Raw genomic sequence first — 21,599 nt, 5'->3', positions numbered from 1 at the left:
CATAACGGCGGAAGCAAAGTTGTACACCTAAACTATCTGGTAAAACACCCTGTACATTTTTTCTAGATAATGAATTGAATCAGAAATTAAGATGTTGAAAAACTATAACGTGAAAGTGTAAGTTTAATTTCAACTTACTAATGTAACTGTTACACTCTACAGAGTGCTACAAGTTTTTGAAGAGAGCAGGCTATAATTGCGACACCTTCTCTTCTTCTTCAAGTACCTTTCAGCTTCGAATGTCGGCAATCATATTGGCAAACATAATTTTATTGGTAACAGCTCGAAACAGTTGTGCTGAGCTTTTCCCAAACCAAGTTCTCAGGTTACGCAGCCATGATATTCTTCTTCTTCCGGCTCCCCTTTGCGATACTTAGTATGTATTTGTAAAATAGAAGTTTTTATGCGGATGCGGTTTGCACACTAACGTTCGACAGAAAATAACCTGTTAAAAAAAAGGTGCAAATCGGAAGTAGTTTTCAGGAAAATGTGTCTTAAAACTTTTGCTTGATCTTTAGTGGTGCGTTAATGAGTGTTCAAGTTTTTTTTTTTTGAAAAGAGTCATTAAATACATAAATTAACTTCATCTGAAGTTAATTTAGTGCAGTGCAGTGCTCCTAAAACGTTTTTACGTTTTCAGAGGACTTCTAAATACTTTTCAACAGTTTCTCCGGCAGCTCTTTCGAAGATGAGGTGAAAACGGAGTTACCTTCCAGAACTTCTCTAACTATTGAATGGAAGGTAAATAATTTCACGTTTTCCCGATTAATTATCACATCAAGTGGTATTCAATTTGAACTCCCGAAAGCCATTCTGTCGATCTAGTTCTACCAAGATCACAAGTATGAACTCCAAGGGGAATAATATATGTAGTAGGTATGAAAGGAATATGATTGAGATGTTAAGTTCTCTATCTGTTCCTTGAAGATAATTTCATCCAGAATTAATTCCAAACTATCCGCACAGTGTCACATTCCTATGAAATTAGCGGTTACTAATTAATTTTCTTCAGCAAGGCATCATTTCAGTTCCTTGTTCGATTTGTGAAAGGCTACTCGTATTCATGATTTCGTATTCACTTCAACGCTGTGTTCCTAAAACGAAATATATTGCGCTGCAAACGGTTTTCGATTAATTAGGTTTGGTACGCGAATTGAATATTTGGATATCATATTCTGTGGATATTCACTTCTGCGTGAAGCTGAATGGTTCAACTGAAACAAGATCTGACATTTTACTCTCAATAGGGATATTGACTCTATGCGGTTCTATAGCTCTTCAGTTTGGATTTTGAATAATAGTACAGGATGTCCCAAATTCAATCCTCAATGGGAACATCACGAGACCTGTAATAGTGATTAAGTGATTAAATAACTCATGTTTTGATGAACCAATAGAATCCGTAAATTTCTCATAGTGACGACCTATTGATTAGTGAATAAACACCTTGACGACGTGGTATAATCGTTTTTGTGTTTCGTTTTCTGTCAATTGGGATCACAAAAAATTAAAAGTCAAGCTCAGTGAAATGTCATTGAATTATCAAAATGCAGTCCTTTGGTTATAGTTATTGAAATTATTCGTTATATAATCATAACGAATACCAACTCGAGCATAGACAACATATCTCGATTATACGAACTTTCGAGTTGCGCTCTCGTGATGTTTCGCTAACTAGGTCTCGAGAATCGGTGTATAATCGAATATTGTCTATGCACTTGTGATCAGGGCCGCCGCCAGACATTTTGGCGCCTCGGCAAAATAAAATTTCGCCGCCTCGATTTGCCGAATTTATCTTAATTATCTTTCAAGGAGCCTCTGTTATTTCCCTTAGGCATCGTTTCAACTTTCATTTTTCAACTTGAAATCAACTTGTCGAAGGACGTTTTGTCGATTTCATCAAATAACGTCCTGCATTGTTTGAAAGAACGACGTTCTATAAGTCTTTAGTAAAAAAACGACGTAGTTCTGAAAAATGCATTTTGGTACCTATTTGTATTTTCATAACTATTGTTGAGAGCGCCTATTCTATTTGAAAAAATTAGCTCTTGCTGATTTTATCATTTTACTACAAATTTCACTAAGAGAACATTTTTGTATCAAAAAATATGTCTTTTTTTATTAACTGCTCCCCTAAAATTTGGCGCTCCGGCAAAATGTCCGGTTTGCCGGTACTGTCGGCGGTCCTGCTTGTGATACTGATAAGTGGATACACCCTTGTCGACGTTATTGGTTATAGTTATTGAAATTATTTGTTATATAATCGTAACGAATACCACTCGAGCATAGACAATATAATATTTCGATTATAGGAACCTCTTTACTCGACGTAGAACGGAAACACCACTCGAGCTGCGTTCTCGAGATGTTTTGCGAACTACGTCTCGAGAATTGGTGTATAATCGAATACCATCGAAAACATTTGTGATGATTGGCAAAAATATTTTATTTATTTAAATTACAATTAAGTTACTATCCGAACAATCAAAATTGAGTTGAATTGTTTTCGGGAAATTGTCCTTCATATACCCCTCGTGCTTGCCATATTCGAATATTCGAGTATTTGGAAAACGCTCGGGATATAACTGCTGAATATCTGGATAAATTATATAAGATTTATTGAAAGGGGTCAATTCTCTAGTGGCTAGTGCTCAGCCTTTTAGAATGGCCATCTTTTTTGGTCTTTTGTTCAATACCCTGCTCAATCTGACCGTCAGATTCTGACCTTAGGAGATCATGTATAGTGCTGTCAAATCTAATAAAATCCTTAAGAGCCTCAGCCATAGGATTGTGAGTACTGACCTGCCCAAGTGCATGATTATCAGATCAGCTAGTTCTAGACGTGTTATAGTTATAGCAAGTGTTCAACTGTTCCTTCCTCCGATTTTCGGAGCCTGCAGAATACATCTGCCTGGAGTGCCAGCTGGAGAAACTTCTTGGTATAGGACGGCCAAAATTTCAGGAATCTTTTTGCTTGTACATGTCTGAGTCTCTTTTCTTTCAATTCCCACTGGCGGATCGGATATCTGTAAAGTTATTTTCCGAGCCCGAATAAAGGTTCGGGTCTGAAAGCTATTACCCTTGATATTCTTAATACCTTTTTTCAAGTTTATCGGCTTTTTTATTGCCCTCAATACCAGAGCATCCCACAGAAGAGGCAAGCTCTTGCATCTGCTGTATAGGAAAAGCCAACAGGGAGCTCTGGCTTTATGATTCCTAGGTTCTCAGCATAGGTTGACTGTACATTATGGTCGATATATGCACCCCTTTGAGTTTCCTATTTTGACACTCTTGGGCAGATATTCAGATTCTGCAAGTCAGTTCATGAACCAAGGACATAGAAAGCTTTAATTTAAACTCCTTTACCCTTATGCCAGAACCACTGTCTGATCCATCTAGAATTCATCCCCATTATACTCATACCTTCTTGAACCCTTTCTTCAGTAACTTCCCAATCATATCTACTAAATATGGCAAGAGTATCATCAGCATATGATAATACTTTCCTATCTATGTCAAGTGTTAAGAGAGAATTCATATAAATGGAGAAGAGTATAGGCCCCAGAACTGTCCCCTGAGGCACAACCATTCTCAACAGTTGCGGATCACTTAGACATCCATTGATTTTTACATTTTTTGAGCGGTCATTTAGATAGTTTTTGAAAAGACTCAACACAGTACCACGAACTCCATATCGCTCCAACATTTGTAGTAATTTTTCATGGTCTACCGTGTCGAAGGCCTCTGCCTTTGCCAAATTCAAAAATATTGCGTTACATTTTTTATTGCTATCAAGATTGTTTGAAACTTTGTAATCTCATCGTGGCATCTGATGTGCTTTTACCTCCTCAGAACCCAAATTGATATTCACTTAATATTTTTTTGTTATTTAGAAAGTTTATTGAGCGTGTTTTTAGACATTCTTCAGTAATTTTTGCGAAATTATTGATTAAACTAATGGGGCGATAATTTAAAATTTCATTTTTGTCAACTGCTTTGCTTTAATTGATGCATTATCCTCATATTTTCCACCCAGTACCAGGCAGGAGCTTTCCACTATGACATATTTTAATAGCAAGCTGGCTGCATTTCCCTTCATTTAAGTGTAAGGGAAACAAGTTTAGTATGACCTCATCGATATTATTTGCATTGAAAAATAACGAAATCAGGGAATAGTTCTGTAATTCTATGTATAATTTTCAATTATTCAAATTAATCCAATGAGTGCCTAATAAAAGAATATGTATAAACCATCGGATATAACCATAAATTTATCTTAATCCAAACAATCTATATTTACGAGTAATGAAGGCCAATTACAATACTATTAATCTGAATAAATCCATTTATATGAAAGTCGTATCAACGTTAATTCAGGTTAGTATTTCGCTGATGACACTCTCTAGGTATATAGCTCAAATCGTGCATGTATTTAGTGGATTATTAATTATTTGCGTATCCTATTTTCGATGCAATTACCTTTGTTAGTTGACCCATATTCATATGAAGCATACCATGATTATAATATGGCTGATTCCAATTTACGGCTGCATATTGTTAATTCTTCTTCTTTAATCGGTAATGTAAACATGTCACTACAGACAGGACGTTCTGTGGTTTCTAGCCTTCCGTGGTCTAGTCAGTTTTTCATGTTCTGCCTATAACAAGGTATTAAAATCTTGGGTATTAGCACAAGTTGTTATATTTTATTGATAATAATAACTGATAGAATTAATCCCTATATTAATATTCTGGAAAAATCCGTGGAATATGTGTAAGCAATTCATAAGAATGGAGGATGTCACAAAGCTGCGTCGACATCACAGACCGCTGATAATAATGGCATTCTATGTCAATATTACCAACTGAAATCAAATCTACACTAGGATGAGTTTAAGACATACAAAGTCTATCTATGATATTATATCCGTCGGTCAAAGCATGCTGGAGAGTATGAATTCAACTTTTTGATTGAATCTGCAAGACCGTTCATTTTTCTGGACTTGGATATTACTCGATGTACTATATTGCTGCGTCTGAATATTCTGCTTGGCGTACACTTCTTGCGCTCAGCTGGTCTTTCTGTCATGAACGGGTTGGTCAGAGAATGTTGACCAACGTTCACTTGTATCCGGTTGAGATGTTCTTTCAACCCCTGGAAGAGCGGCTTTCCAGAGGTCTCGGAGAATGAATAATTATGTAAATTTTCAAAGATGTTATGTGTGAGTTCGGGCTGTCGCTTTTATGGATAGGTTATTTTAGTTGACTTTCTTTCCCTAGGGAGAGGATTTAATTTCTGGGCTAATGAAAGTCGATTAAAATTTTAAAATTAAATAAAATAAAGAGAAAAAAAAAACAAAATTACAATATCCACGAAATTTTTATATATTTGACTCAACTGCCAAAACTTAAAAAAAAAGTCTCAAATAATCTATTATATTATGCATACAAAACAAAAAAAATAACCAAAATGGTCTACTCAACCATTAATCTGGGAGAATCGGGACTACTCAAATAAACTTATCTTCATCGAAAAAGTATTAATTTCACATAAAAAAAAATAAATAAAAATTAAATAGCCAAAAGATTGTTAACTTGCCCTTATCCCGCGGTGCTCAGTGAGTAAATAGGCCCTGCCTATAGCTAGTTTTGATTTTTAAACCTTTCACTCGAAACGTGTAATTCCTTTTTGATAACTTCACTCTCGATTCGCGCACTCCTAGCTAATCTAATTCATACCAAAACAAATTTTAGAACTTTATCCCAAAAAATCCCTGTTTTTCTATTTCTGACCTATCTCTTTTAAGCAATATTTCCCCGTACCTAAATTATTTTTCTTATCCCTAAAAAACATATCGATTTCACCATCGTGGTGTCGAGACGTCTTGAGGCGATAACTAAGAAAAGCAATAATCGATAAAGAATATATCCTACTTCCAAAGATAAGATCAGTTTACACAAGTCTCGACCGCTCTTTTGAATTTAACGTGTATTCCTTCTCACTAATAATTCCGATAATTTCCAGATTTCTGATTTACTACATTTCATTATTCTCTCTTGTGGCCATTCTACATCAGTGAATGGAGTGACGATAAGCGCAAGAAGTAATGTACGCTGAGTCGAATTTTCAGACGCTGTATATTCCGCAGCCTTGATAAGTTGATCAATGTTATCCCCAGAACTTCTCCAGATATTTTCCTGTTTTTGCATTGGTTTATAATTTGGCTCGTAGTTATGTCTTATGGGCGTTCTTCGGCCCTTCTCGAGTTAGCACAGGGCCCTCAAGTTGGATAACTAGACAGAGTCATCCCACAATACCCCCAATTTTTTGCTTTGTCTACTGGACTATAATTTCGATCGACTGTATCTCAACTGATATTAGGTTTACGAAAAAGTTTGTGGATGCAAAATTGTAGGAAATTCAATGCTCCACAACTTTAAAACTGAACGTTTTGGTCGAAAACTGCATAGTTTAGAGGTTATGAGCAAAAAACTGAAAAAAGTCAGGAAATGTTGAGGTTCTTCGGCCCTCCTCAAGTTATCACAAGGATCTCGTGTTGGATAACTTGACAGAGTCAACCTACAACACCCCCGTACAACCTGTAGAAGTTTCATTAAGTTCGGAATTTTTTCCAGCAGATCCACCTTTTTTATATTTGTCTACTGGACAATAGTTTTAGAAGATAAAAAGTATGTCGATAGAGGAATGTGAAGATTCTGCGAATGGGAAATACAAATTTACTTATACTTCATTATTCTGTACTATTTATATCTACTGGACATTGATAGAACACCAAGTTCACTCAAAAATTCCATTTGAAATTGAATTGGAGAATGCATTTAAGAAGAGAAATTATAGGACTTAATAATTGGGAATAATAAACATGCGTATCTTTTACAACGTACTCGTATTTCATTACATTTCGAATATTCACTAATGAATTTGTAATTTCAGACACAACAAAATATCGATTGCCTGAAGGAGTCATACCGCTCGTGTACACCCTTAAATTGCAACCTATATTTTCCCAAGATTACTTCAAAGGTGAAGTTTATATAAACGTAAGGGTCCAAAGTCCAGTCCACTCCATATATCTTCATTGCAGCGATCTGAACATAATTGAAGCGAAAATTGTTGGAGACTTGAAGAAAGTTAATTTTGAACTTGAAAAGAAATATCAACTCGTCAGGATCTATTACGAGAATGAAGAAAACATATTGGCCGGAGATTACCTACTTTACTTTAAGTACGAGGGTTCGTTGCTGCAGAGTGATCAGATGGGGCTCAACAAAGGAACATATTCACACAAAAATGAGAAAGAGTGAGTATCTATTTTTGTTCATTATTATACCGGATGATTTTTTTTTTGAATCAGTTAAAAATCTCGAAAAGGGAACATCTTAAGGAATAATGTTTAATAAAATAATAACAGTTTATTGATCCCTTATGACATAATTTACAAAATGTATGAGACAGGTCCAAAAGAAAAACTAAAAATTACAATTTCAATTATAAACAAACTTATCATCGAAGTATTCTTTCACACTATAATATCCTGCTCTCAACAAATTTTGTTTCACAACAATTTTGAATCGATTCCTGTTCAATAATTTCAATCCAGCTGGTAGGTGATCAAATAACAATATGGCTTGATACATAGGGCTCGACTCAAACTTGGTTGTTGAGTGATATGGTATACACAAAGTACTAGTATTCCAAGTGGAATAATGATGAGAGCTAGATATACAATCAACTTACTGCTCAGTTTCTTTAATATAAACTAAACACCTCAAAATGTACAAACAGGGAAGTGTTCATATTTTTTGCATTCTACATACAGGTCTACATGAATCAAGAGGTTTTAAATTAAATATCATTCTTATGATTCTCTTTTGCATTATGGAAACCCTCTCAGCAGAACTGGAATTTCCCCACAATAAAACATTATAATTTAGAAAACTGTGAACTAAACAATAATAAAAATTCATAACAGATTCAATTGGTAGTAATGCCTTAATTCTATTGGTCGCATAAAAGGACCTACTCAACCTCATACTGACTGACTCAGCATGATGATCCAATTCCAGTAAATGATCCAAATGAACACACAGAAATTTTATGGAGTCCTTTGAAGTAATTTTTTTAAATTTTTTTTTTGTTTACCAGTACAACTGATAATAAGCCTTTTTCCATATACATTCCTATTTGAGAAATATATTCATTCAGTTTTCTCAACATTTAACAGTAGCGCATTTGATTTGCACCAATGTGATAAACCGAAGATCAAGGACTCGCATATTGCAGTGAGTTCCAGAACGCTCAGAATAGAGACAAATGGTCGATCACAGTCGAACAAACGTCATGACGTCACCATCTCCTTACGTAGGAGAAAGGACTGTGGAGGAGGAGGACGTTACTTATCAAACAGGATTCAGGTTTTCACAAAACTCAAGTGATGGTTTCACACAACAACTGAACAAAGTAACACGTTATGTGACAATTCTAGTACAAGCCTACTACTTAAACAAAAAATTAAACGGAAGTTCAAATTTGTGTAGCTAGATTCGGTATTTTTTAGCGTGTGATATATCGTTGGATTCGTATGTTTTTTCTTTATCACCTCATAAAGAGAACCAATATGGCGTCCATAGGAAGAAAAATTGACTATCCTGTTTCTGGAAAAATGAAAAACAGAAAAAATCTGAAGACCATTAGAATCTCTATGTTAGATAATGGTTAGTAAACCGAATTTCGTGAAGTTTTCTCCACAAACAAATGAGTTATACATAATAAAAGAAAAACTCGATTTTCAGTTTTTTCGAGATAACAGGCCAATTGAAAAGTCCCCGGACTACCATAGTAAAACACATTGTTTGGCAAAATTCGATTTTATTATTCAAAGGCGATACAGCGATTATAGCGATCTTGCATCTTTTCGATAACATTTTTGTTATACGATTTGTCTTCCGCTTCAAAATAGGCCTCAGTTTCGGCGATTACTTTTTCATTGTCGCTAAATTGCTTTCCAGCGAGCATTCTTTTGAGGTCTGAAAACAGAAAAAAGTCGGGGCCAGATCTGGCGAATACGGTGGATGCAGAAGCAATTCGAAACACAATTCATTCATTTTTTCCATTGTTTTCATTGATTTATGACACGGCGCATTGTCTTGATGAAACAGCATCTTTTTTTCTTCAAATGGGGCAGTTTTTCAACGATTTCATTCTCTAAACGATCCAATAACGCTATATAATAATCGCTGTTGATGGTCTGGCCCTTTTGGAGGTAATCAACATCCAAAATCTCAACTGTGACGATGAAAATGAATAGAGACATTTTTTTAATTATATTCTTGAATTTTCTATACTTCTGGTTATGCTGTCAACATTAAAGTTTGCACGAGGCTTTAAATTGTCATTCTACATCGCCAAAAGCGAAATTTTATCCCGATCGTATCCGCATTTTTGGAATGATCTAGAAAACAAAATTTCTAACTTCAAGATCTGCATGTACCCCAAAGTTTCAAGTTTATAGGTTTCGAGAGCTATCGGGTATACCAACAGACGAACACATTCGAATTTGAGGACGGATTGATCACATGTCGAACCTTATCGTTTGAGACCATTCCAAATATTGTGAAATAGCTCTCAACGAGCTTGTTTTGGAAATTCTAGTCAAATATTTCTTTATCTTCATAAAATTTTACAGGATCCTGATGATAACAGATTTCCAACCAACCCATGCTCGAAGAGCCTTTCCATGTTTTGATGAACCAGCTTTAAAGGCTATCTTCAATGTTAGCATTGTTACACCTGATTCTTCTTGGAGAGCTCTGTCCAATGCTGAGGAGATTGTAAGTGGAATCTTTACAATATCTTACGTTGTGGAAGTAGTTGAATTATTTACTTCGTTTTGCAAAAAAAAAGTTTAAACAATCTGAATAACTCCTCATCCTCATTAAGAATATGAAAAAAATCACCAGCAAATATTCTTCATCTAGCTTTTCAACCTTTCAATTTCTATTAAATTTTATAAACTTCAATTTTTTCCAATTTATTTACAAGCCATTTTGTCTAGTTTGAAGTTTTCAATTTAAATCCCTCCTGAATTTTTCAACGTTAACGTTTTGGAATACGAAGAATCCAAAAATTCGATTGTCCTGTCCTTCATGCCGACCTTCTCCGGAAACTATTGAAGCAATCTGAATGATATTTGTTAGAAAAAACCTTTAGCTATATGGCATCAATGCTCCAAAAAGTATCATTTCTATATGGGAAATTTAGTGACATATAATCAGCAAATCAATAAGGTGTTTTGTTATGGTTATACCTAATTATTACAATATTTTGTAACATTCAATAAGGAAATAGTAAACCATTGTGTAATATTTGCAGTGTTTTATTGGAATATTCTGAAGTCTATAAAGATGAGCTTTTAAAAACGAATATATATGTATTACTATTTCCTTTTAAAGAGCCACGAAACGACCCCTGAAGGAGTCCTATATCAGTTCAAAAGCACACCTCTGATTTCTGCTGAATTGATGTCATTCGTAGTAACGAAGATGGATTATTTGGAAAGATCCTATCCCCACAAAGATGGTTCTTTGAAGATCAGAACGTTTTTGGGTAATGCTAAGGACGAAAATCAAACTTATATCCTCGATTTCACCGATGCGTGTGTGCAGTACTATGAAAGTTTCACAGGAGTGGATTATCCAATGTCGAAAATAGGTAAGTCGAATGGAAAATAAAACTCAACGGTTCATGAATTGATGGGATTCTTATTCAAAGAAATGTGAGTCCTCATCGTTACCATTTCATTCATAAGGATCCCATTAACTCATGAACCGTTGAGTTTCTAGCCAAGGTATGGCATATTGCCGAAATTGTCGTCAAAAAAGCTATCCTATGATGCAATAATATACTGGTTGTGTCATTTGAGATAAGGAAGTAGTAGTCTGTTTCCGGTATAACCGGAAGTTGTGGAGATCTGAAAATATTGAAGGGAGAAAGATCATCACCTCAAATCCCGATATGCAAATTTTCAGCTCAAAATTATGACTAGTTTTCCATCAACGTCTAATAGGCCATCCCGGTGAATCACCTTGTATAGTTAATGATGCGTTTATCCCACTTGTATAGTAAATACCACTTTTTGCATCTGGATTTTTTTTTATACGTGATAGCTAATAATGGTTAATTAATCGTGTTAGTAGTGAACGTTGTTTGCACCTGTTGATAACGCCCATATCGTGGATGGATGAAAATTATTGCCAATTCATAGAGTTTGAAGGGAGACGAATAGTTGTACAAATAGAGGCGATATTACTTCAAAGTTAAGTTTAGTTGGTCAGGCATGATTACACGAGGCCGAATACAAAGATCCAGAGGCTCAGGACGAATTCGCAGAACATTTCTCGGAATTGTAATCCAGAAGTTTGTTGAACATGGAAGGCGTGTTGGAATGCAAACAGTTTTTCGTCTATCGTTGTGTTTTCATTTCAGCCTCACTGGGTCTCAACTCAACACGTGAAATGGTCAAAAGAAACCTGGTCCTTTTCGTATCCCACCAAAAAATTGTTCTTCAATGGTATGAAGATCTTTAGGATGCGAACTCATTTTCTTCAGAACTCGTCGTATAATTACTGACTTCGAAAGAAAATGAAGGCATAGATTTGATCGCAAAATATTCATATTTTCTTTACATAAGTCATAGAATTCTGCCAAACATCATAGTCGAAATCAATAAAAACATCAGTCAACGATCTAAAACTAGGTAAAATGCATTTCTATAATTCCCCTACGGACTACACTGGTCAATGCGAATCATTAGAAAGTAATCAAGAAGTAATAGATGCAGCCAATGAGTGTAACTAAAAACGCCGCCGAAGTGGAACGGGGAATATTCAGCCAATAAAAAAAACCTAATCGGAACATTCTTGTTTCCAAGACGAGTTGCTAAATACCAGGGTTTATTTGAGAGTATTGTTAACAATAATTTCATAAAACTTAGACAACCCTTGAAATATTCTGGCTTCCTCCAAGTGACTTTCGATATATTATACCAGCCTCATTTTTGAATAAGTAAGGTCCATTCACACTACCCCAAAAATCGCACCAGAATGTGACACGGTGAGGATGGAAAGGTTTTCACTAATCATTTTTGCTGCAGAACACCCTCCTTTTCTCAATGTGAATGCTACCTGGGTTAATTTGGACTGGTCAACCGTTATTTTCTATCTTCCAAACTTGCAGCAAATTAACGTGATAAGTAACACTACTGAAGGATCTTCATCACTAGCTATAATGGACTGTCTATGCCTGGGTCATAAGTTTATTCATCAAATTAAACCTACTTATTTTTCAATGTACTATCACCCCCAGAAAGTTCGGTACACATTTTTGACTCACCCCGTATAGTCAATCCTAGTCAACATCTTTCGACGTTTTCAATAGAATTTTTTTTCAAAATATTAGGTGCGCAACTAAGTTCTCAAATCGTTTGGATAAAAAGTCATCCATATGGGACATCGATGAATCAAAATCAGAGAGAGGTACCAGCATTGGGGTATATGGACCTAAAATGAGGATCTCTAAAGCCCTAAGAAGTGAGCCCTCTATTTTACAGACCGAGATACTGGCTGTTTAGGTATGCGCTCAGGAGTGTCTTGAAATGAACCTCAAGGGTGCGCATGTCTACATCACCACGGATAGCCAGTCCACGCTGAGATCCCTGGAATCGTACTGCCAGGGGTCTCTGTTGACCTGGGAGTACTGTAACACCATAAAGCAACTGGCCAGACCAATAAAGTGACTCTACTGTGGGTACCAGGGCACCGTGGTGTTGAAGGAAACGAATGAGCCGATGAACTTGCAAAAAGTCGTCAAGGTTAACACCTGCTGCAGCTGAGCCTTTCTGAGGGCTAGAAAAAGACCAATATAAGGCAGCGGTCCAGCAATGGGAGTTGGATAACAGTGAACAAACACTGCAGGGCTTACTTAGGCCAAGAAATTCGTGATGATTTCACCTACCTATGCCAGAAAGCACTTGAAGCTGTCACGAGCTGAGCTTCGGGTGATGGTGAGACTGCTGACGGGACACTGTCGGTACAAACATCATTTGTACCGTATGGGAGAGTCAGCAGATGAGATTTTCAAGCTCTGTGGATCAAAAACAGAAACAGCTGAACACATGGTATATAAGTGTCCAGAGCTGGCTAGCCTAAGAACCATTCATATGGGGAAGCCGGTCCTGGCTACCCGTGAGGTAACGGCCAAGGCCCCTATTATTATTATTTGAACTGGGGTCGTTTTGGTTCGGTAGGCCTTCCGGGAACTGCGACCATGTAGATATTTTGTTCTCTACCCTACTCAATCATGGAAACCCAAATACGTTAATAAAACTGACAACCTCTTTTGGGGCCTTGGCCGTTACCTCTCTGGTATCCGGCTTACCAATGGTTCTTAAGCCAGCCAGCTCCAGACACTTGCTCTACTTGCATACTTTGTGTTCGGCTGTTTCCGCTTCTGATCCACAGAGCCTGCAAATCTCGTCTGCTGACTTTTCCATACGGTAAAAATGATGTTTGTACCGACAGTGCCCCGTCAGGAGTCCCACCATCACCTGAAGCTTGTCTCGTGACAGCTTCAAGAGCTTTTTGGTGTAGGTAGGTGAAATCGTCACAAATTTCTTTGCCTAAACAAGTCTAGGAGTGCTAGTCCAGTGGATTATCCTGTTGTTCAATTTCCATAGCTGGACCGCAGCTTTATATTGGTCTTTTCCTAGCCCACAGAAAGGCTCAGGTCCAGCAGGTGTTAACCCTGATGCACTTTTTGCAAGTTCATCAGCTCTTTCATTTCCTTCAACCCCACAGTGCCCTGGTAGAGTCACTTTATTGCCTCTGGACAGTTGCTTCATGGTGTTACGGCACTCCCAAGTCAGCAGAGACCCCTGGCAACACAATTCCATGGATCTCAGCGTGGTTTTGCTGTCCGTGATGATTTAGATACGCGCCCCCTTGAGGTTCATTTTGAGACACTCCTGAGCGCATACATGAACAGCCAGTATCTCGGTCTGTAGAATCGAGGGCTCACTTTCTAGGGCTTTAGAGATCCTCAGTTTAGGTCCATATACCCCTCTCCGATTTTGATCCATCGGTGAACCATATGGATGACTTTTTGTCCAAACGATTTACGAAACTGATTGCACTAGGACGGTCATTTATAACCGTTTCAGAGGGCGTTTTAAAATCGAAAGTGGTTGGCATAACATTCTATGGTTTTGCCAAGAGGTTTGAATCTAATTGATTCAGTATCCTCATATGTCCAACCCAGTTTTTCCAAGAAGGAGCTTTCCATTAAGGGAAATTCTCATTGCTTCCAGCAGGCTACATATCCTCACATGTAAATGTAAGGGAGACAAGTCCAGTATGACCTCCAGCGCTGCTGTGGGAGCTGTGCCAAGGCCCCTATGGAGGTTGTCAGTTTTATCAACTCCTCCTTAGGTTTCCATGAATGCGTAGGGTAGAGAACAAAAGATCTACATGGTCGTAGTTCCCGGAAGGCTTACCGAGCCACAACGACCCCAGCTCAAATAATAATAGATAATAGATCTGGAAACGCCCACGTCTATACCACTCCCCTCAGATTATTACTTGTTCCGGTCGATGGCACATAGTCTGGCTCATCAGCAATTCCACTCATAAGAAGACCTCAAAATATGACTGGATTCGTGGATAGCCTCAAAACGTGAACACTTTTACCGTAAAAGTTGTAGCTGACAACACTTACTTTGAAAGATTCATTTATACCCAGTTTCACTATAAAGTTGCATCTACATAAAAAAACAGTGGGAACTTAATTGCGCACCTTATAATAAACCCAAATCGAACTGGAAAAGCCCAGAGGTACCAAATTGTTCCTCTCGTAATCAGTTATAAGACAAAAGGTGAACTCGTAGAATATACGAGTAAATAATCATTTGTTCACAAGAGATATCATCTCTTTGTTACGGAGGCTCATATTTCAGGCTCTATAGGAAGATAGAAAACATGCCAAAGTCTTCCGAACTGCATCACTGATATCGACTTCCTGTCACATGAGACCTCTATATATCTTCGCGTCGATCCGCAAGCTCAGACCTAGAGGGTTTATTTCCTCGAAAAGCGACAGTTTCGATAGGGGTTGAAAGGATTTGTTGTCCAGCACAAAATCTCATATAACCATAAGATGTGGCCGCCCGGCGACGACATAATTTCATTTATCTTGAAGGCGATCGCTAATGAATGCAGAAATATGGCGGTTTTTATGATTATTCATCTTGCTCATTTCGAGGCTAAATCTTATAATGTAGCTGGATTACGTACCCCCATTTCTTGTGTAATCTGCCGCATAAGACGAATAATAGGGGTTTCTTGTGAATATAAGCTAAAAGAAGTGAGAGTGTTTAATCTTAGAAATATGGTTTACGTGCCGACAGCAGGGACGTTTTTTTTTAGCTTATAACGAAATACAAATTGCTGCCGATTCATCTCAATTTCTTTTTTTTACAATGTCAGATTTTTGGGCTCTTTTTCCCCTACACAGATGTAGAGGTAAGCGTATTTTCCACATGTTGTCGATAATTAAGCCTTGAGTCTTACTCAACTCCTACGTATTATTTTATGGTTATCGATGTTCAAATACATTATGATTTAATTGTATGTAAATTTCTGTGTTTTCTTGCTATTCATATTCATTTTCCATTTAGAATAATATCTAGGGTTTCACGGCTTGGCTTGATTTTCAAGCTACTTGGCTTGAGCTTGACTTGATTTCCAGTCAAGCTACTTGGCTTGAGCTTGACTTGATCTCAAGTCAAGTATTTATTTATCAAGTACTAGAATCATATCAAGCTATTTTATTTTAAGCAGTTTCATTATCAATTTTGACCAAGTTTGAAAAGATATTTCTAAAACTACCAAAATCTACCAAAAGATTTCATAGAAATGTGGGAAAACTACTAATAAAATCACACTGGCGAATGCTTCATTCTCTCGGCGCTCCAGAAATCCCCTTATTTAGTCTAAGCGGACACGAGATTGCAGAAATATATGCCGTGCGACGTGCGACGCGTGTATATCAAGCTCAAGTAATATCAAGTAGCTTGATATCAGGTCAAGCAATAAATATCTAAAATCAAGTCAAGCTCAAGTATGTAATTTTTCAAGAGCATGATTTTCAAGTCAAGTAGTTGGATAAAATGTCAAGCTACTTGTGTTGATGAATCCCTAATAATATCGCTTTATATGCTCCATGTGGTATAGCAGGAGATAGCTCCTCGAGTAGGGAATGAATTAGCATATGATCTGAAAATATCCTGATATTCAAATTATGAATTTGAGGTATGACGTGAATAAATAAATTGAATAGTTTCAGGCCTGAAACCGCGATCCTTGAGGTAGTCGAAATTTTAGGATGTGAAACTGAGGTGTTTATTCATACTAGGAATTTTCCGTTTGTTAAATGAGAATATATGTATAATTTCGATGATGTAGGATGGCAAATTTTTCCACCATTCATTTTGAAGCAGGACGTTGCGTATCCCTTTGGTTCATATAAGGAAAATGAGGCTATAGTTTTGATGGGAAATATTGAAAATATCCGATACTTATTGAGCTAGAACCTGGAAAAATACGTGAAAATGTTGTATTTAGTGGTAACTACTACAACATTATACGTTCGAAATAATATTGTGTAGTCAGTTTCTGTAAATATAAATCTATCAAAATATTATTCCTTCCTTTGTAATTAGCCTTGAAAAAGCATGAATCATACTTTTGGGCTAGGAGTATTAATGGTATACAACAACTGATTGTTGAAAGAATTTTTGAACGAATAGCTAACATCGTTCCCGAGAAAAGTTCTATAAGGCAGACGGCGAACAGATTTTTTTTTTATTCAAAAATTTGGATTTCATCCATTCCAAAACGTGAACTATCAAAATTTCGTGGAGGATTAAATCGATCGAACTATTCCAAAGGTTTATTATTGAAAATAATAAACCAAAAACTGTAAGCCGATATGCTAGTCCAATGAAAATCGTAAAAAGGCAATAAACCCCGGTGGGGTGGTTAATACGGTAATATATTTTCTGTGAACGAGGTCCCCGCTGCAGACGATGCTGTAAACAAAAACTGTTTCGATTTGAAGTGCCCATAACAAGTATTTACCGCCTCGTAAGTGCTGAAAGTCCTGAAATTGATGTGGGAGTGTATATATCTTATTCTTGAACAAGTAAAGAGACAAGTTGCAGACTTGGCAGTTTCGCCGAACCCATTTTGGTGGTTTTATCAATCGAATATTATCATTGCTTTTAATGAGAGAAAAATCCTGGACTCAAATAATGTTAGGTGTACCAATTTATTATATCCATATTCATTTTCGAAAAAAAATTATAATGAGAACGAACGCCCTCGTATACAGGGTGTATCACGGTCGATGGTATGTTAGACGTTTACGGAGAACGGAAAGCAAGAATTTATTGAATATTTGGTTTCTTATAGCGTTTTCTGCTTGTTGCACTGGTGCGCACTGATGCACCAGGGCAAGTGTGCATTGAGTGCAATGACGTCACAGGTCATGCACTTTTACGGGTTGTTCGAGAAATTGACATTTTGTCAAATGAAGCTGAAAACGAAAGTTCTTCTCAGTGCACTTTTACCAGAGACCTCTCGCTACGTTTCACACACAAACACAACAATCTTACCCTGAATTTACTATAATTTAATAATAATAATAATACGGATACCTGATCATGGAATCCGAAAATTTATTGCCACCTATTATAATGGATAAAAATTTTATATTGAATAAAAAAATGAGATAGATCCAAACAAAATATAAATTAATAAAAAAAAATAAATGCAACTGTTTTCTCAATTGGGTTCAAATAAATTTGAAATGTATTTTACAACAAACTACGAAATAATTCAGATCACCTATATTTAAATTATTTTCTTCAATGTTCTTTTCACTCAGTCCTGTTTCATTGTTTCTAATAATAATTCCTATTCTAAGCTCCAATTGCAAACCCTTTAGTTTTATCACCTTTACTTTTATATATTTCAAAACTTAATTTTAACTATCGTTACAAACATAACAAATCATCTATCATTTGTAAATCTTAATATTACGTTTGAAACCATCAACAGAGATATTTTACGAAATACATTATTAGGAACTTTTGATAGAGAAAATTACATATAGTTCCTGAAACAAAATTATTTTTTAGATAAGCACGAGAAGTACTTATCTTTGGTTGGGCCCATGAAAACATTTAGGTCTAAAAGAGCAATGTGGAAGCAAATTGCGATAGATGTTGAAAAAACTGATGTACACTGCGAAAACAGATATAAAACCATTTTGAAGAAAATAAAATCAATAAAAAATAACAGTACTTCTGGTTGCTCCAGGAGAGATATTCCTTATGAAGAGGAATTAAATAAAATTACCGCTCAAGACGACAGTGTAGAGCCAGAGATGATGAGAGGACCTGAAAAACGATATTCAAATCACACAATGTTTCTGAAAGGAAAAATTCTAAAAAGAGACACCTCGAAGAAAAATTTGAAGAAAAAACCAAAAAAGAGCATCCATCACTTGAAGATAAAGATGATTTCAAAAACTCTGCACATAAAGTATATATCTTATTGTTATCCGCCATATTTACACTGGAAATGATGCACCGACTCCCAGAACCAGTGTCGAAAAAAGTCGAAAAAAAGTGCATAAGCAGAAAACGTGAACAATGAAATAGGGCACACCGAAACGTAAGCTGCACACTCGATCGGTGCAGAACTAGTACGCACCAGTGAAACAAGCAGAAAACGTTATAATAGCGTTTTAGACAAGAACAACTAACTACATCTAAAATATTTTCAGTGCTGCGGTGTTGTCAATTTAATAATTGTAATTGGACATATGTCCCCATAGTGTTTTTTTATTAAAATTACATGATCCTTCATATGGCAAAGTTTGCCGGTGAGCTAATAAATCACCCTGTATAGAAGTATAGTGAATGTAGAGAAATCTGTGATCACCAAGGCGCAAGAATGAACGAGTGCTCAGAAGATCCTGATTTCACTCCAGTACCTACTTTAGTTTAAATCTTTTTCATGCTCTTGTTTGTAACTCACAAAAAAATATACTCTCGAATTTTTTTTTCAGATTTTATCGAGTATGACAAGAAGTTAACAGCAACTGAATACTGGGGTCTAACAACTTTCAACGTCGGTCTCCTGAATCCCACCCTGGATCTGTACGATTACTCCCAAATTACAATAGTGGTAGCTCACGAACTGACCCATTATTGGTTTGGGAATTTAGGTAAGGCCGAATTCGACGAAGATATAAAATGGCCAATTCTAATCTAGTTTCATCAGGCTTTCCCCTACATCCAAACTTCGACCCTTGAATATACACAGGGCATATTTATTCAACTATGTAATGTTTCAGCAACTTAAATTGTTCCACTAATGAAACACTCCTTCAGTCTTTGTCTTAGGCATATTAGCATTAAGTTCCGATAGCAGTTTGTTTAGATTTAATTTATCTGAGCAATCAGGAAGAAGTAACACTTTTTTTTATTCGGAAAAGTTTGAACTTTTTCAGCAGTTACTATTTAGTAGTTGGTCATGATTAAAACATGTTTTATATTTTCTATGTTTACTATGTTTACCATTAACGTAACTAGAATTGACTCGTGGGGGGTTACCCCACTTTGAAAAACCAAACTCATTTTTTTTTTCAAATTGTTACTTAAAATTTTTTCAATCAATGGGAGGGGTGATGTCCCAATGCACTCATTCAGAAAAACCTCGCATAAAAAACAATTACAAGATTCGTGTAAAATTTTGTGTTGTTAACATTGTTACAACTCTCAATCATTGGAAACTCAAACAGAGGATCGAAAGTATTACTGTCACACCAAAAACGTTTGACCGATCGTTTTTTCATGCTCCAGTTGCGTCCTCGGATACCACATTTACCTATTTGCAGTGATGTCTCCAACGGCGTTATTGGCCCATGAATTAACGAACAATCAAAAGCTTCAGTTCTTTCCTCACTTTTTATAAAACTAGCTATTTATCGATCTCTTCAATCAGGTTTCAGATTAATTCGTTTTTTATCAATGTTATTGTCATCTTCATCCATGCTTTCACACAAATACAACACACAGTATAAATGGACGAAAAAAAGTGTGCTATTAAAGCAATGGCAGATAGGAATTTGACAGTTCAAACACTTGGAATTGATCTTTGAACTCAATAATTTGCCGTTTTCGAATCGTCGCAGACACACTTGTATTCAGAAGATAAATCTAATTACCAGCCGATGAAATAACCTTATTTCAAAATTCACTGCCTTCTGAATATTTGAAATATAGTACTCCATTAAAGTTAAGGAAGTTCAACGGTTTTGAGACTGTTTCAAAAGTTTCCATTATTGCAAAACAAATTTTCAGATTTTGAATCGAGGTTGATTGCATGAACGTAAAACAACAACTATTCCACAATTCTTTGAAACACAAACTACAAGAACATGCTTGGGACTGAGAAAGTTATCAGACGAAGAGAAAAAAAATTCAGACATAAGAAAGTAAACCTTTCATTTCTCATAAACGAACATTTGGTGGACAAGAATCGGCAACTTTTGAAACGTTAACAATTTTTTGGAACTTCCTCAACTTTTGTGGAGCAGTATATTTACGGTATCGTCGAATTCTCCACTTGTTACAAATTAATATATACATATTTCTGTAGGTAGATTCCTTTCATATTTTCCTTTTTTCCAGTCACGAACAAATGGTGGAACGACATTTGGCTACAAGAAGGCTTTGCTCAGTATTTATCCCTCAAAGTGACAGATAAACTACTCAATTTCACAAATGTAAATTTACCATCATCGTTCCTTCCCTATTATTTTTAACAATATTTTTCCAGGTTGATGAGTATCCTCTAAGTTACACATCTACAGTGTTTCACCATGATGCAGAAAATAAGGCAACACAGCCGGTAGTTTCTAATTGTACTACACCGAAAGATATCATGATTCAATTCAATGACATAACATACATTAAAGTAAGTAATAATTCAATGGAAAGACACACATTCATATTATCCGATACGTATCGTTTCAGACACCAAGCGAATCGATTGTCGTATTGTTCGTATACTCATTCAAGGAGCGTTTGTATGAACGTGTCGGAACGTGTCTGAACGGATAATGTGAATTAGCAGACAGTTGCGCTTAGTTCTGGAACATGTAATTTTCGTTGGTAATGTATTCCGAAAAATTATAAATTCAGTGCGTAAGCAAGAAATTCTATATTATCTAAATTCTAAATCACAGATTGAATCATGATACTAATGAAAAGAAAAAATTTGGAGGGCAATTGCCGACAAATTGAAACAAGATGATTCTGTGTTTGAATATTGGGTGTACACTAAATCTTCTTAGTGACTTTTCTCTTGTTTCATCTTCATCCAGTAATAATGCAATAGCACATAGTTTTTCACGAGAAAGTTTCAACATTTTTTCGCACCTCAATTTATCCACT

General features: G+C 36.1%; 1 protein-coding gene across 1 annotated transcript in view; it reads left to right on the top strand.

The window, feature by feature from the left end:
- LOC123681028 (glutamyl aminopeptidase-like) overlaps nt 1-21,599 on the top strand; it is a 41,703-nt gene that overhangs the window by 2,101 nt on the left and 18,003 nt on the right. The window contains exons 2-7 of the mRNA XM_045619193.1: nt 6,956-7,322; nt 9,708-9,852; nt 10,474-10,732; nt 19,208-19,366; nt 20,835-20,929; nt 20,983-21,120. Coding sequence (XP_045475149.1) covers nt 6,956-7,322; nt 9,708-9,852; nt 10,474-10,732; nt 19,208-19,366; nt 20,835-20,929; nt 20,983-21,120 — 1,163 coding nt within the window. The remainder of the gene's footprint in view (nt 1-6,955; nt 7,323-9,707; nt 9,853-10,473; nt 10,733-19,207; nt 19,367-20,834; nt 20,930-20,982; nt 21,121-21,599) is intronic.

The sequence above is a fragment of the Harmonia axyridis genome, chromosome 5, assembly GCF_914767665.1.
Source record: "Harmonia axyridis chromosome 5, icHarAxyr1.1, whole genome shotgun sequence".
Classification (NCBI taxonomy): domain Eukaryota; kingdom Metazoa; phylum Arthropoda; class Insecta; order Coleoptera; family Coccinellidae; genus Harmonia; species Harmonia axyridis.
This window is presented reverse-complemented; position numbering and strand designations above follow the sequence as displayed.